General features: G+C 40.7%; 1 protein-coding gene across 3 annotated transcripts in view; it reads right to left on the bottom strand.

Annotated features, from left to right (window-relative positions):
- LOC131446295 (netrin receptor UNC5D-like) overlaps nucleotides 1-18,211 on the bottom strand; it is a 197,249-nt gene that overhangs the window by 43,325 nt on the left and 135,713 nt on the right. For all 3 annotated transcript variants that reach the window (XM_058617442.1, XM_058617441.1, XM_058617440.1), the window contains exons 3-6: nucleotides 16,353-16,496; nucleotides 16,006-16,109; nucleotides 1,884-2,058; nucleotides 697-864 (exon numbers count right to left, since the gene is read on the bottom strand). In XM_058617442.1, the coding sequence (XP_058473425.1) occupies nucleotides 697-864; nucleotides 1,884-2,058; nucleotides 16,006-16,109; nucleotides 16,353-16,496 (591 nt within the window). The remainder of the gene's footprint in view (nucleotides 1-696; nucleotides 865-1,883; nucleotides 2,059-16,005; nucleotides 16,110-16,352; nucleotides 16,497-18,211) is intronic.

The following is an 18,211-nucleotide window of genomic DNA, read 5'->3' as shown; positions in this document are numbered from 1 at the left end:
AATTTAAAGTTCCATTGGGGAGGAACGAAATTCTTTGACATATTTGAACATTAAAAAAGGAACGCAATAATTACTTTCCCTGGTAACTAGTTACTGTTAAAATGCAGTAACTCAGTTACTTTTTGGGCGAAGTAACTACTAACTATAATGGATTACTTTTTTAAAGTAAATGTGATGTCAACAGACTGCCGGCCGCTGACTGTCAGACTTGGAAACACGTGTTAATCCCCAAGATTAAGCAAGGAAGTCTCTAAAATCTCAATATTCAACAGAAGAGTCTAGTGTACAGCACTGTGAGCCGAATCACAACCCATTCAGCTGCGACTGTGTCAGATGGAGTCTGTGCTTTGAAGTACTGAACACATCTTTTTAATTAACTGATTCTAATGATTCAGTACACAAAAAGCAATTGTTGCCTGTTGTGTTGCACATAAAACGGCATCAACGGCGTTTTCGCGCAGCCGTGCTACGACGACCCCGCCCACATCGATGAGGTACTATAGTAGTGGCAAACGGCATGCCGACGTAGAGCCGAGTCGTACTAGAACTGTATATTGGAAAAGTGCCATTGCAGAAAGCCTGGTGGTGGTGGTGGTGGCTAAGTGGGTCGTGATAATGAAAAATGCTTCAGCAAGCTTTAAAAAAAACAAACAAAAACATGCCCAAACACCAACAGCACTGTGTCTCTGTGCTTACCTGGGCACACTGCGTTGCAGGTGCTTTTCTGCACCGACATGCCCTCACAAAAGGCTCCCCCGTTGAGAGGAGCTGGGTTTGTGCAAGTGCGGGAGCGTTTCTGCACACCGCGACCACAGCGGACGTTACAGGGGGACCAGTCAGTCCATGACGACCACCCACCGTTCACTGTATGTGCAAAAGAAAAAGGAGAAATTAAATTAATGGTAAAAGTGGACTGCCTTTTGTGGAGAACAATGTATTTCCTTATCATGAAAAGCAGCACTTGTGTGTGTGTGTGTGTGTGTGTGTGTGTGCATCGCAGGTGTCCCTGAGGTGACAGTGAACGTCTTGTCAAGGGAAAAAAAAACAAAACAACCCAGAGATGATCAGTGATGTCGTCCCTTCACATACCTCTGATGTATTGCCCGACTGTTGCGGGATGACTGAATAATTAGCTCATTTGCTGTCACAAAGGAACAAAAAAACGCCTTGTACTCCGCCATTATACATCCGTCTGAAACTATGGGCACAACATGCCTGTCTGAGATTCCACGACTGTTTTGGAACTGAATGACTGACGGGCCTCAGCGACTGTCAGAGAGAATCACATCCATTAACATAGACGCAAAATGCCTTCTTGGCAAAGAATAACAGGAAGTGAGGTATTATAACGCTCCAATTAACACAGTGTGCTCGTGCTAGAATGACATATAATAATTCCACTTATTCTCCTTTGTCTCAGGCGAGCTCTACAGGGATATAAAAAAAAATGCTGTCTTGCAGCTAACGCCTTCCACACAAGGTGTTTAACTGGCAGATTAAAGCCGGGGCATTGTGACAGCCAATGTCAGGGCCTTTCCATCATTAATAATTGAGTTCTTGTAAATATTGCGCCGGTGTCTCCTTGTTTTTACACATGAGGGATCGCTGGCCCATTACCTGCTCATTAGACTCTTGAGAGGGAAAAAGGCCACACACTGTGTTTGAGCACTGCTTTTATATTAATGACTTTAGGGAATTTGCCTGAGCGGCCAGTTTGACAGCGCACTTCTGCGGTGAAAGCTGATATTTTGATGCACAGTAGAAAGCTGTCTGACATTGTTTTGATCCCGGCTGCAAACCCGAAGCGACCGTCTCTTGTGTCTCTCTGGCTGAGACACAAATCGTACGTCATGCTAATGGGTTATGGAATTTGAAAGTCTTACCAAAGACAACAACAGTGGCTGTGGCGCTGCGTCTTTTGGCCACAATGTTGCTGGCCACACAGGTATAGTTTCCCGAATCAGATAAGCGTGCGTCAGAGATGATGAGATTGTGGTCGCCTCTTGTATCGATGACGCCGTCGGAGTTCAGAGGCTCATCGTTTTTCAGCCATTCCACCTGAAAACAGCAGAGTTCATGCGTTTGAGTAAAAAGTCATTTCCTATAGTCATAACATAGAAAATAACAGAAAATACTTTCATCAAAGTTACACATTATGATATTCTGCTATTAAGCACTCCAGAAAAACACTTCCATTCAGTGAGTGATTGCTGAAAGCATAGCTATTTATAAAAACCTTTTTTTTTTAATCATTTTTGAACCATGTGGTGTCTGAACATTATGATGAATAAACCCCAACTGAGAAATAATGTGAGCAAAATTGTCCACAATTTGCAGAGTACGTCACTGGTGACATTTGTTGCACAGGCTGAGGGTACAAAGTGTGCCAGAAATGAGAGAGCTAATGAGGAAGTCAACATTTGACGGAGACTTCATGACCTGCATGTTCAAGAAAACCGCCTGCTGGGTTTCGAGATCATAATGACCTATTACCTCAAACAATCTGCTGAGAATGAAAAGTTAGGATGTCAAAGACTTCAAATTGTTGTGTCTGAGTCAATGTGTCACATGCCAATACAGACATGGTGATTGTTGTTTCAGCACATAAAATGGAAGGAGAAACAACCAGTAACTGATGATATAGACAGTACATGCAGGTGCGTGTGTACTGTGCACAGAAACGAAGAAGGACGTTGTCAGATGGACAAAGCCTCCGAATATAACCGACATCACATCTATTCCTGAAGACCAAATGACGTTGTATTTACTCTGTCTGAGATTACAAATGTATTTGTGTGTGAGCCATTCTCCGTGTGTGTGTGTTCAGTGAGCAGACACAAAAAACTCACCCCCCCCCCCCAGGATAAGAGTCAATTTTCAGGTTCAAGACACAGCACTGAAATGAAAGTACACTGATTCCAGAGACCAAGTAACAACAATATTGTTTTTACCCAGTCTCATTTAACAGATGTGTCCATTTATACTGTATTTGTTCACCACGTGTGTGTGTGTGTGTGTGTGTGTATACACTTGTATTTGTTACCTCTTTATGACCTTTTCTGGCATAAAACATTGCCCTTGTCTGGACCAGTATTCCGCATCGGGAGCTAAACCTGGCAGAAGCTTATTTCTGAGGAACTGGTTAATGTTAGAGGTAAAATGTTCTGGGGAAAAATAGCAGCACAAACCTGTGTGTGTATGTGAGTGAGTGAGAGAGAGAGGGACTGATTGACTGAATAATATAACATAACATAATAAGAGCCGGTTCCTATTCTCATATGCTATTTATAGAGTTGAATTCTCAATGAAACAGACGACTATTAACAAAACAAAATGCCAAAGAGGCAAAAAAAAAAGGTCCATCAATTTGTCCAATCACCCAACTGTACGTCAACTCGTCTGATATTAGTGGGGTGGACAGAATAGCACCTGTCAGGTTATACCCAGATAATGGGATTGTGGGAAAAAGGTACAACATGAGTGACATGCACTAAGTGATACATTAGGTCACTTTCTCGACTGTTACCAATTCAGTGACCGTGTAGTGAGTGAAAGTAATAAGGAATTACAAAATAAAGGACGCTCTGTTGACGCTTCTCTCCTCGCATGGCCGGCCCTGTAAATTGCTCTTAATGTGCCACTGGCTTGAGCTTTTCATTGAGAGAGACGAGCCAGGACACGAGGGAGTGGGGTTTGATTTATGGCAGTGTATTTGAGGATTAAAAACTCCACCCCACTGGGGGCTCCATATGTTTGCACTCCGGTGAGTGAGTGTGTGTGTGTGTGTGTGTGTGTGTGTGTTTATGGAGGACAGGGTCCTTTTGCCAACAGCCAACAAACTCAAAGATTGCTGTACTCCCTGGACGGAAGCATCCTGGATGAAAAAATAGATCTGGGAAATCGATAAACCAGGAGTCACAAGTTTTCTTTTAATGGCTAAAGAAGTGTTTCATCATGAGCCTTTAATGGGACTAAAGTGGACTACACTACACTAGTGGACTGCATCGGTCACTCTATCAATCCATTTCATTATATTTCCCTAAGGTTCGGTGATATGGCATAAAAAATAGTTCACCAATGTTGTTTTTTCTTCTTACAAAACACAACAGACGAATTATAAAAATTATTTAAAAGAAGTTTGCATTCATTTTTAACATGACTCTCATCTTGAGGTTTAAGTGCAACCAAATGTAAACATAGAATATCCATCCATCCATCCATTTTCTACCGCTTTATCCTCAACGTGAGAGTCGCGGGGGGATGGGTCACATGGAGAAAACATGCAAACTCCAAGCAGAAAGGCCCTTGTTCCGACCGGGTCATGAACCTGGGTGTGATTGCTGCAAAGACAAGAGTGCTGGCATCGTGGTTATTCAGGTCAGATGGTAGAGAAGCCAAAGGGAAGTGGTGGTTGAAGCTAAAGAGAAACAAATCGTCCGAAACCGTTCATTTGAATTATTCCCTTTAATCAATGAATCGCTCAGCCCTATATTTCCCTCTTTAGTATTTCACACCTTCAATGTCAAATGAATCCTTGTGCTGCCGTCCTTAAATGTATTATTTTCATTTTAATCGCGACAAATCTTACGTATCTTAATTTTGTCTTCATCTATCGCGGATGTACACTCTGTTCATTGAAATATAGAGCAAGCTCTGGCATTACAGTGACTGTTTACCCACTCTAGCCGACTGCAGCCCCTTCCACTCTCTGTGAAGTGTGGAATTAACCTTGAGAAGTAGGAGGTTTGTGTTTTATCACCCTCTCTGCAAATTCTGCAGTCTCTTTTGGGAGAAGATGACAGAGGCAAGCTCTGTTGTTCTAACCGGGTCGTAGCTCGTCTGTGTATTATTTATCAAGATTCCACCTTAGTGGGCTCTCTAAAGTCACACAGAGAGACACAGCCTTTAGATAATGAAGGGCTGACTTTTTGAACCCGCTGACAGGTTGTAGTCAAATACGAGCTATAAATGACATCAAGAAGAATCATACTGCAGCTCCAGTCTGCTTTCTTTACTGCTATTGTCATGTTAACTGAAAGTGAGGCTATATTTAGTTTCCTACCAGCAAGAAAAGGTCACCTAGTTAATAAAAGTTAGTCATTTCATTTGTCTTATAGAGTAACTTTTATAACTTCAACATATATTCAGAAGAAATCTCTTCTTTTTTGGTGTTTTATGGCAACTGGCTTCCCTCCTTGTTTGGCACAAACTCTACTTCAGTGCATCAAGGGATGGGATTTTAAATGACTTGAAAGTACTAGTCTGTTGTTGTTGTTGTTGAGGAAAACAAATACAGCGGCAGTGAACTCCCTACCCTTTGTTTTCTTTTAAAACATGAGGCACATTCACAGAAAGGTGCAGGAAATGAGCTTGATGGTTTGACCCGAAGGTTGTTAAAATTAAATGTTTCAACATTAAGTGGATAATATGTCACTTGAGGTGAAAAAAAGGTGTGCAAACTGCACGGCTCGCCTGAAGCAAAAACTAACGAGAAATCTAATTTCCATCACATTGCAGCAAGTAAAAATAAGTAGTTGTAACTACTGCCTACTCCCCTGCAATGATTACATGAATCATTAAAACAGCACAAACAATGAGGTTGTTTTCCTTATTTATAATGTACCAACGCTGAATTCTTGCTCTAAATGTGTTTCTTATTGATGGGAAATTTGGTGAACAGCATAATAACAATACATTATACAATAAAATATGATGCATACAGGTTTCAGACATCATTCAGATCAATTGAACACGTGAAAAGAAAAAAATCTTCAACATATATCAGTAAATCGAGAGACGAGATACAAGGGACAGAGTGAAGGAGCACAGCTGGGTCCTTTCAGCGGCACAAACGCGCTGTTAAGAGCATTGTGTGTTTGCCAGAACCGCGCAGTCACACTTCAAAAGACGGCAATTTTCTAATCAATCCTTTTTAGTTGGTATTGAAAATAAGGGAGTTGTATTTGGGTGTTGGAGTATCAGTTACTGTGGCATCGATCTGCCCTTCACCAAGCATTACTCACGCTGTGCTATACGGCAAAAAAAACAAAAAAACAGAAAAACTCCCCAGTACTAGAACTGTTGGTGTGACCTCAGATTCAGATTCAACTCTTAGTCACAATATATGAGAGAAAGACCTTTTTATTTTTGCATGAAGCTCCAATAGCAAACGCTAAGAGGACGAGTGGGTGGTGTGGATTTGTAAAATAAATATGTAATAATAAAGTACACATTGTATTGATGCACTATGGAAAATAAGGGAAGGGTTAATACCTTTAAATCTGCACAGTGCACTTATTCTCTTCAAAATATGAGGGTATATACCAGGGGTGTCAAACATATGGCCCGGGGGCCAGAACCGGCCCGCCAGAGGGTCCAATCCGGCCCACAGGATGAATTTGTTAAAATTTCACACTACGATAACAATCTAAACGTAATGTCAAATACAATATTTTTCACTTCCAGATACCTGATAGGATAACAGATACATGTTTGTGCCTTTATAGATCCAGTGTGATGTGTAAATAGTACATTTAGGCATGATATTGTTGAAATTGCACTTATATTTCTCAAGAAATTTCATGTTTTGTAAAAATATCCTTCATTAAATGTAAAACAAAGGAGAAAAAACAAAGGAGTTCTTGTTGTTCATAGGTTATTATGCTATTATTTTGCTATTTTTACTGGTCCGGCCCACTTGAGATCAAATTGTGCTGTATGTGGCCAATGAAAAAAAATTTGTTTGACACCCCTGGTATATACAGTAGAACACAACCAGAGGAAGCTTGTGTACCACTGGAAACTTTAGAAGGACAGAATATCAAAGAACGTTGGGCAATTAAACATGTCTTAATATCAGCTGAGATAGTCAGAAACAGAGAGATTGCCCAAGGTCATTTGTTGTGTGTCAAAGAAGAGCATCCGTGTGCTCAGAGAACCATAATCCCAAAGCATGTTTTGAAAACCTGCAGGTGAAACTAAATCAACAGTTTTTCCTCACCATCTTGCTGACTGCTGCTTTAATATGACTCATCACAGAGGCCGGTTTCTTATTTCCCAGCACATTACTGTATTTAAGGGTATTTAAGGTCAGTTACAAAAAGGAAAAGAAGACACAAGACGGAGGAGCGGTGGAACTTCATTAAACCCTCGTCTTCTTTAATGTAACTGACCATATAATTGCCTCTTTAGTCTTTGCAGCAGTGGAATATATTTGAACTGTCTTCGGTGGGTTTTCATGGGCGCTTATCTGAAGGAGTTCTTACACTAAAGCAAATTAAAATAATCGTCTTGCACTGTGGTCGCTTTTTCAGACTCATGTTTTTGCTTTGATTAATCTCTCTCTTACTCCGCCCCTCTTTTACTCCTTTCCACTGTTCACTGCAGGAAAGCGTATAAACCCTGAGCGTGATTTGCATACTGCGTCGGTTCTAGAGTCACCCCTTTGGGGAGAAGCGATAGAGGGATGCACATGTTGATGAGAATGCAGGGACAGGACAGACTCAAATGAGGTTGATAAGCCAGCGCCGGGGGAAAGACAGGAGACGGATTTGCTTAATTGGCAAATTTGTTCCACTTAGATTGCAACAACCAATGGTAAACTAGACCACACCTAAGCAGCCAACCAGGCGTTACAGGCAGTCTGCTGCTGGTGCTGGGGTTACCTGCTGTCAAGGTCACAGCGTTCACCATTAAACAGCAGTTTAAGAGGATATGTGTGGAAAATATTGAACTTTAACAATGTTTACTCTAGTCCGCTGCAATGATTATTCGATTCATCGGTTACTAATCAATAACTAAATTATTTGCCAACTATTTGCCAACTTTGTTAATCCCTTAGGGAAATTCTATCTCTGCATTTAACCCATCCTCTACTAGGAACCTTCCTAGAATTAGGAGCAGTGGGCAGCCACTGAGCAGCGTCCAGGCACCAGGGGAGCAATGGGGGCTGGATACCTAGCTCAGGGGTACGCCAGCCCTATGATAATTGATAAACAGGTTTTAATTAAGTTGAGCTAAGCTTTCTGATTGATTTTTCAGCTTGTTAAATGTGAATATTTTCTGGTTTCTTTGCTCCACACACATACATATATATATATATATATATATATATATATATATGTATATGTATATATATATATATATATATATACACATATATATATATATATATATATATATATATATACATACAGTATATATATAAAACTGAATCATTTTGGTTTGTGGACAAAACAAGACATTTGACATGAACATTTTATGACATTTTACGGACCTAATTAGTCTCAAATAAATTGATTGATAAACAGATTGATTGATAATGAAAATAATCATTAGTTGCAGCCCTAAGATTGTGGTTGCCAAACACAGAAATAAGAAGTTGTTCCACTCTGCACACTGTGTTCCAACACTGAACTTTTGTGATTACATTTCGAGTGTAAACAAGAGACGGAGACTGAAACTGAAGGAGAGCAGATAATTATCTCATGACGAGAGGAAACAACAATGCCACAATAACAGGTTGTACGATAAATAACCACCAGCAAAAGGATGACCGCTGATCTTGGCTGAATGGTAAATGGTCTGTATTTATTGATGATCACTCAAAGCTGCTTTACACTGCACTTTTGCCATTTACCCATTCACTCACACTTTCACACAGCGCATTTACTATCACTCATCTTTCATACCCATTCACAGGCTCACAACTAGCGGAGCTGGGAATCAAACCTACAACCTTGAAGTTGAAAGACGACTCACTCTACCACCGAGCTACCTGTTTTTGCTTCCATGTCTGGGAGAAAATTACGAAGCGACATGGGAAAAATATTCATTTCCAGGCACACAACACTAATTTGTTCATGCGCACTCCCGCAGCAGGGGATACAAATCCTACCTTGGAACGACACTTGCAATGTCAGGCTTCTGAGAACATCTTTGTAACTCATTCCCAACCTGAAATAAAAACTCAATCACACCATCTCAGTCCATCCCGAAGCTTCAACCTCTGTCTTCGCTCGCTTTACTTGTGCAACTCTCCAGGTAATTCATGGCAATGTTATTAATATTATGTGTGCCCACGTTTTACCTATTTCGTGGGAACAAATTAGTATTTCGTGTCTGGGGGCTCCGTACAAAAGGATCCACAGGAGCACAGCTGCAGCTCACTGTGGGAAAAGTATACGCTGTGTTATTGGGTGCGTGGCACAACAGACCAAAACACCAAATCGACATGTAAACATACTTAACAGCCTGCAAATGAAACATTAAATTGCAAATATACTGTATTTGCAGGGAAGTATCTCAATTGATTCAATCTGTGATGACATATCATGGTCATTTTCATTTCTCACAGATTTTTCCTTCTAACTTTGGTCTTGTTTTGTAATTTCCAGCCAGAGGACAGAGCAAATAACATGAAGTCATGATATACTGAAAGCAGCATCAAATGTGCAGCAGGGGAGCCGTGTACATGCAGCAGATCCGTCTCTCTGAGAGCTTCAAGCTGTTTGAAGATGTCGAGCTGACAGGCATAGTGTTTATTTGCAGAAAGGTAACTTCAATATAACACACACACACACACACAAAAACATTCTTTTCAAGTCATTTCAATTCCAACCTCCAAACACTCTATTTTTCTGAAAGGATATGTAATGACCTACATTTACAATAATTTAAATAGGAAGTGAAAGCGACATGAAGACGATGACAAAGCATTGCAGAAGGTTTTGTTCCATCCGATTCAATTAAAGTTGAGTTTGGAGCACCCTCCTCCTTTCACTCCCCGTGTGCCTCTCTGCCTTCCCTCAGCCACGTGTGGTTCTTTCGCAATGCAACGATGACTTTCATGAAATCACATTAAACAAATGAGCCCTCCAAACCTGACAGCAGCATATTCTAGAGGTGGGGGAGGCTAAACCCTTGTCATGTCCTTGGTTTATCTCCACACCGTCTCTGGAAATGTTATGTTTATCACTGAATAATTACATTTTAAGCACTTCAAATGACTTTCAATGAGAGGCCTGATGATTAATTACACTTGGTAAAGAATACATGTGCAGCTAATGTGGAACTAATGATTGTATTGTGTGTTTTTTTTGTTCTTTTCTTGAAGTGACAGGACATGTTATATTCTTTACACCAATAAACTTATCCCAGCCAGGTATAGTCAACTCTTGATGGCTGGATGACTTTTTATGTCAACTGGAGGTTTAACCTCTTCTAGATGACAGCTGGTTCATGCTGTCACTACCTGAAAGATGAATTCATCATACACTTCTACAACACTTAGTTTGCCCAAAAAGAAATAAAACAAAACACTTTTTCCTATTAGAGCAACTTTAAAAGTGGTCATTTTCACAAGGAATTTAGAAAATTAAAGTTCCTCTGATGTAAAGCATGTTCTGCATCGCATATTTAATTCGGTTCAAAGGACACTTTATTTGTCCTTGAGGGGCAATTTAAGGCACGTAGAGCTGTTGCACACATTTACAAGAGACAAACAGAAGATTTTCTTTTTGTAAGAACAATAAGAAAAAAAGAAAAGAAAAGATATATATATATATATATACATTTATATTAGGGCGTTAATAGAATGTATGGACACGTTGGCATCAGTGGCACAAGTCATGTGTTTACCCCTCTCTCTGTGTGCACTGTGTACACAATGCAATCTCTATGATTTCATTAATTAATACAATGAATATAAAATGATTTACATTGAGGTAGATCAGAAAGAGTGCAGGAAAGTGTGGTTGTGTCTCACTGAAGTAAACTGGCTGGCCAAAAAAAATGCCTACAATTGACTCCCAAACTGGAGGTCATTAAAATAACCCTCTGGTCAGAGCACATGCATTTTTAAAAGTCTCTCTGGGAGCTGGATCTAATCAGGCTGCACTTGTTCACTCACAGCTGTCTTTCAATGCTCCGGTGACTCAAGCACACGGAACACACGTCCTAAAAGTGCAGCAGATACAAGAGACGCATGAGAAACCTGACCCCGCCGGAACCATCCCTCATGCTCGTCACCTCAAAGGTCAGATATTGCATTGATTTAAAGATTGTAATGGTTTTATTTAAAAGCCATGTGTGGTCAGGCTCATGCTTAAACCGCGACTGTGACCTGCCTGTGATACTTTATGTCCCTCAAGATCCTGTGGAAATTAGAGGCAGCTATGGCTCTTGGGGGGGGAATTCAAAAGCAGCATCTTTTGCACGCACAAATACATTCTTTTCAAAGGAGACGCGCGTCTGATGCGATGCACATATGTTGTGACATGCATCCATTGCGTCGTGTTCTGTTTTTCTCATTGCACCGAGATGAAAACGCCTCAACTTTTCCAACTGCAGCGAGCCTGTCAGAGAAGTAGGCCAAACTGGTCTTTGTCCACGGAAATAAGCTTTGAACCTCCATCATCCCGACAAAGCCACTGAATCATTTGGTGAAGAACAGGATAATCAAAGACACAGCAATTTCTTTCTCTCTCCACAAACGTATCGAACAGCAGAGCTGGGGCGAGGGAAAAGTGGCGCTTGTTATCCACAGTCTTTGTTTAGATGACTTCTTTTACTTAATTCTTACTTAATTCAGTGAGGCTGCAGCAACTTTAGACGACTGTCTCAGGAGCTCCCAGGTTTTTGGTTGTTTGGACACAGTGTCCTTAGTTCAAAACACATCTTTCACCTTTCATGTGTTTTTGTTGTGTTTTCAGACATAAGAACGACCCGTTAAGATGTTTTATAGATTCACTCAAGTCTGGACATTGTCCTGAGACAGTCCACAGGGGGTTTAAGTGAGCAAAAAAAACCCTTCCTTTCATGTAGCTCCACAGTCAAAATGTTTGAATAAGCCTGTGTGAGAATACAGTAGGAAAATCTCACAGAAGGTGAGTGAGCATTTCTTCCTGCATGACTCTTTCTGCAAATGCATTAAAGTAATACAGGGCATTATTTTAGATTTTTCACTCACAAGCGCCCCCCACAGTTAGCGAGTGTAAATACGCCTCTGTCGTGCCAAGGTAGTTATTCCCGACAGGATCCAGAAGGAAGAATCCAAACTCGGCGACCGTCTTGACGCACACATCCACTGAAAACCTTCACAAGGTTAACACTCGTGTTGTCTCCTGCTCAAACAGACTCTCTTTTTCGTTTCTTGGCTTCTTCTGAAAGTATCCGCTTCAGGTTTGTTTGCTCTGCCATGGCGCTACTCTCCATGTTTACATGCTGTGTACACGTATGCACTGGGACACGTGATGTATCACCGGAAAAAAGAGGCTGAAGAAACAGCCAAAGAAGAAAAAAAGCTGACGCCGTCGTTCATCACATCTCCAGTCCATAAAACAGTACAATTATCATGATTCATTTTTTTTATGGTAAAAATGTAGCCCTGTATTACTTTAATTCTAAATGCACTCCAAAATACTTTTTTCAGTTCAACTATAAAAAAGTATCTTCCCTGAATCATATCATACCCTATGTCTATCTAGATATCGTATGAAATCCTCCTCATAGTGAGAGATACAAAGCCCCACGTCCAATTCAAACGTCACGTCTGAAAAGAGCTTTAATTTTTGAAGGCCGTGTAGTTGTTTCCTTCGAGCTGCTTTCATTATAAATTCATGATTATGGCCATGATCCTTCTCCCTTCGTGGTTTTGGATTTTCAACATGCCCACTTTTTTTTAGACATGAAAATGACTTATTCAATAGAAAGTTTTGCTTCTTTTGTCAAAGCCGATCATCTTATAACATTAACATTAGAATGCATATTTTAAACTGCAATCTCATTTGATAAAAAAAAAGAAAAAGAAAAAGAAAAAGTGGAGTGTGAGAGGATTTGGCCATCTCGACGTGCCAACCCAATAAAGTGGAGCAGTCTTAAGCTGTGTTACTCTGCAGTCTGGCTTACAATGTGCACAGATTATTGCTTCTATCACTCTGGGGATAGATAATATGGCACTCTCTGATTTTCATTAACATCCTACACAGCAGCCCAGTAAACTCCCGGGTGGCTTAGTTACGGCGAGATACGGATAAGGCTCTTTCCTCTCCTCACTGTAACTGCTGCCTCCGAGAACACAACAGCTGCAACACAAGTGGAATTGAAGCCGTGAAGTCGGGTGCACTGTGTTAATACGCCTTTTAACAGCATGTAAAGTTGGAAGTGATTTCATTTGCATGGTGTCAACTGAACATTTACCGTCACACCCGTAGCCCCCCCCCCCCCCCCCAAATGAACCATTTGCATTTTGTCAACACCACACCACGACTATTTATTTTCCAGCCTGGGGTGCGTGGCAAATCGCAAACACTACGCAAGACTCAAATAAACGGCACGACCAAAAATAAATATGCCTCGGAATACGAATGGAGTTCAACAGATCGCGCCGCATCGTGACCTCAATTCCTTAAATTCCCTAGAACTGTAGCTGAGCCTCCTCTCGGAGACAAATTCCACGGCGCAGGTTCCAAAAAATAAATAAATAAAGAATAAAATAAAAATGTAACCTCCCACCAGTGCCTTAAGTCACGAAAAGAGAAAAGTACAACTACCATCTCCAACTGTGTCCTTTTTTTTCTCTCCCCTCGGTGAGAGTCATACTGGAGGGAACTGGATTTGTCTCTGCATTATTTACTATTACCATTCTGTTTGTTAGCCAGAGTCACATTAATGAATGCATGAGAAGTTGCCTATTTGATGACCACAATGCATGAGGGAACCTGGTGGTACACTGATGCTCCATTTGTGTGAGCTGAATCATTCATCTCTCTCTCTCTCTCACACACACACACACACACACACACACACACACACAGATAGAAGCGTCAAAGAGTCTTAAAGGCATCAATTATTTCATTAAAACAAAAATTCTGAGAAAGCTTAAGTTTTTTGGGGGTATAAATACATTTCCAATAAACTTTGGACTTGAATTTAAGATGATGTTGAATAGTAGCTCCTCTCATGCACTTTTCAGTTTTAAGGGATTAACATAAGAGATTATACGACATGTAATACCTGCCAAAAAAAAGAAGAAGCTTGTATTTATGTAGTAAGCGTGTGGACTTTGCGTATCATCCCCAGTGATGCTGTGCCAGGGTCTGTGCTGCAGACAGACTCTGGGTTATTCAGGTTTCAGTGTGTTTCTTAGTGAAGGGGAGCATATTTTGAGTGATCGAAGGTGACAAAGACGGCAAGTAAATAAAATCCAACTGCTCAGCCTGAGAAATTCCTTTAACCTTTGGATGCTTTTCCTGCAAACTATCATTCTTTAGTGCACTAATATATTGTTTTGTACATGGTACTGCAGTCTGTTTATTCAATCTACTGTATATCTTCTTTTGTTTTAGATTCTGCAGGACAACACAACTCTTTCACACAAAGAAAGAGAAAGGAAGTCAAATCTCTGTGTGACCACTTGTGTGTGAATTTCATTTATGACGCAAAAAAAGCATTATATCAAAACTCAGGAGGCGCTTATCATAAAGAAGTAAAAACAAGAGAATTCTATGTGACACCACAAGAAAAGTAAAGTAAATACTAATAAAAGCTGTCATGATGCATGATTAAATGGGGTTAAATGGAGTAATATTAGTTCTGACTAATATTGTAAAAATATTGCGATAAAATAGTTGTGAATGCTAACTACCACGAGATTTGAACATCCATTTTTAAATCCCAGGCGTTTCAAAAAAGAAAAAAGGATTTTCAATAATTCTGATTGATCAGAAGGCAAAGTCTGGAAAACTTTACACCAATACATTAATAACTTATGAGCTAGTGAATTTAAGGACCTGTCAATCAACGGAAGTATGTCTGGAACTGTGCGGAATGTGCCTTTAAATAAATGCCCGTGCTTTGGTACTGACACACTGTACTGTATAGTGTTTTCCTTCCGTGTCTCCACATGAAGGCACACAACATCAAAGACTGTCCACGAGAGCCTCATTATATATTCATAGTAAAAAATTTAAATGTATGTCTTTCAGACACACAGAGGAGGAGGAGGAGGAAGGGTTGAAATTAATTCATGACATCTTAATAAATCATAGCTGTGCATCATTTTACCCAAGAGCGTAGAGATGCCAGTATAATGATCGCTCCGTCGGTCCGCGCACACAAAGGTGACGCACATGTTTTGACAATGCAACGACGCAAAGAGACATGGATTTCATGTCACGTGCTTGAGTTTAAATATTTGAACCATAATAGAGCAAACCTGCTTTCTAACAATGTCGTGCAAACACTCGTCATTATAGATCACAATCGTGTAATATCACGTGGCGGGAGGACGACATGCGGATGTGGCCTCATATAACCAATGAGGATGTTAAAAGAAGAAAATGAAATAGTGAATTAATACATTTGCCAAAATAACTATATCAACTGTAACTTGGGACACCAACTCGGAAACACTCACTCATCATGAGCTGTGGTTGTACCTGTACTAAATGTAAAGCTTTTAGCCACAGCGTGTTATAAAGCACTGTTACAGCATCCCCTGACTGCACACATGATCCCTGTTTTCTAGAAGTAATATTACCTGTCAAAGTTGTTGTCCTGCTGCTGCTTCAAGCTGCACAACTACTGAGCAGAAACCCCAAACTGGAATTCTCTCGCATAAATAATGGAGGACATTTACGTGCATGTTTCTGCCAAAAATGCTGTGGAAAGTACTGAAGTAGATCTACACTGCTCAACTTTCTGTGTTCCATCTGCATCCAGAGGACGCACACATTTGGATGAAATAAAACATAGAATAGACACAAAAAAAGTCTCTTGCATTCTTGTATCTAATGTTGGGCATAAATGAATGAAATGGTGTTTGTCGCACATACGAGTCTGAAGAGGAAAGTGCATGTGTGCCTTTGATTTACAGTGGCTGGAGAGCGAGCAAAACAGTGTGTCATGGAAACAGATTTATTCCGTCAGTAAAGCAGACAGGCGACTGTGGCTCTCCAGGCAACACGGGAGAAAATGTTACTTGTTTGAAGTGTAAGAAGCCCTCACCTCAGCCACAGGCACTCCCTCTGGGGGACGACAGTGCAACACAATCATGCCATTCAGAGGCACCTCAGTGCCTTGGGGGTCCTGCTCGAAATTCTTCCTCAGGTCTATGGAAGAGAATAAACAGCCTGCATTAGAGAACAACCACAACAGCATGAGCATGAGTAACTAAACCGTGCACATTAAAAGTCTGATGTGTTTCCAGTGTGACCTTTTCCTTCTCATGCAAACATACATGAACATAAAGAAAGCAGCCTTCTTCCACAAATCACATCACCAGTCGGTGGCCGAATAACCTTTGCAGGGATAGTAAGGTCAGTCTGGTATTAAAAGGACACAGAGTGGCTTACAAGCGATCCGGACAGACGCCTTGCGGCTTTTAGAGGTTCCCAGGTGACTCCAGGCGACACACAGGCACCAGTAATCCTCTGGGCCATGAAAGTCCTCCACTTGCTGACGGGAGACGTTGATCATCACTTCGCGGATCTTCAGCCCTGCAGACAAGAGGGATTGATTGCTTGGATTAGCGTTCATTAGATACAGGCGCGATCAATCGGGATGATGATGATGATGATGAGTGAAATCTGAATCTGATCAAATGATCTGCAGTAAACAGATCTACCACTTGCCAGGAGGAGATGCAGGCAGATGCTGCTCATCAAAAACTTCTTCAACCTTTTAGCAAAAAAACACCTTATTTAACGACAGAGTTCTGTTACACATACTGTAGCGCTGATCTCACTATATTCACATAATCCATACCATCAGTGGTCTTGTAGCAAACCCTCATTAATGCTCCAGTCTGGCTGGCAGCAATATAACATGGAGGTTGCACTCTATTGGAATGGTTAGTGAGCCTTTACGTCCTCTTTTCAGAATCCAACCATAATCCATTAATAGAGAAGTGACACTAAATGCTTTCCAGTGGAAGCATTAACTAAGAAGAGGGACACAGCAGCCTCTAATTGTTTTAAGGGGAAAAAAGCCTGAGCACTCTTTTTTCACCCTTGAAAACATTTGAAGGGACTATAATTTCAGGTTGCAAAACAGTGCAATTAAACGCTGCATCGGAACCAAACGACAATCAAATCATCCATTTCTGCAGCGGAACTCGGGAGTTAACGTCAGGCAGGTCATTTGTTCATATCTGTATATTGTCAATGATGCAGCCCGTAATGAGCCAGGCGTGAGACCAGCGTTTTCAGAGACAACTGATGAGAATTTAAAAGCCCAGTATTTCAATTATGCCACACTATGCACAAAAAGATGACAGCCTCCAACCATTAATATATAATGGAGTGGCTTTATTGGGTTTCTAGGAAATTGCAGCTTTCATCAAAGTGTGTGACATCGCACATCTCGCAAGGAAGAAACCTGAATTTCAGACATCAAACTTGGACAGATTTGTTATGTGAATACAGAGTTATGATCCGTCTCCAGCATCGTGCTCCCTGCGTCCAGGCTTTATTATTTTAGCCAATCACAACATTCTGACTGACTGATGGGCAGTCCTAGTGTTTGACCTCTGGTTACATCCATATTTATACACTTGAATTTAAAAAATTCATATCTTTTGCTCTGTGTTCACTCGGTGTTCACACTTTTCTAAAAGTTTCTAGCTGGCAAAATGGAGACACCATTGGAAATAGTGTTTAGTTTAAAATTATTGAACAGAAATTGCGAGCTAAGTACATCCAGTCACTCTGAATGTTTAATGGTGAATTTTAAATACATTTTTAACAAAGAACAATGCCAAAAACATCCAAAGTCAAAGGGATGGATCGGGATTTGTGGGGTATACTGACACATTATTAGCACTGCATTTGCTGTGCGTGCTGCTATTTCTGTGGGCCTGGATCTGGAAAGCAGACATGTGCTCTCAATTTTTAACATTGATGCCAGCCGGTGAAAAATAGATTATAACAATAGGGTAACCTGATAAAAACTGCGCCTGGTTAAGTCGAAGATATCCTAAGAATATGTTCACTATTTTTTTTCACACCACAAAACCCACTTACTCTCCGACATCGAACTCCGTTGATAAAATGAGCATTTTTAGCTCGCAGTGACACAGGAGCCACAAGTGTACTGCTGCCTCATTTGCCAAGTGTGAGTCACTTCAGCCAATCAGAACAAAGCATTTGAAACACCCAAGTCACAAGATAACATATATGAACGTACTGATGAAGGCAGCAGTGGATCAACAACT

This window comes from Solea solea, chromosome 19, assembly GCF_958295425.1.
Source record: "Solea solea chromosome 19, fSolSol10.1, whole genome shotgun sequence".
NCBI classification, from domain to species: domain Eukaryota; kingdom Metazoa; phylum Chordata; class Actinopteri; order Pleuronectiformes; family Soleidae; genus Solea; species Solea solea.
Note: the sequence above shows the minus strand (reverse complement) of the source record. Positions and strands in the feature narration are given on the sequence as shown.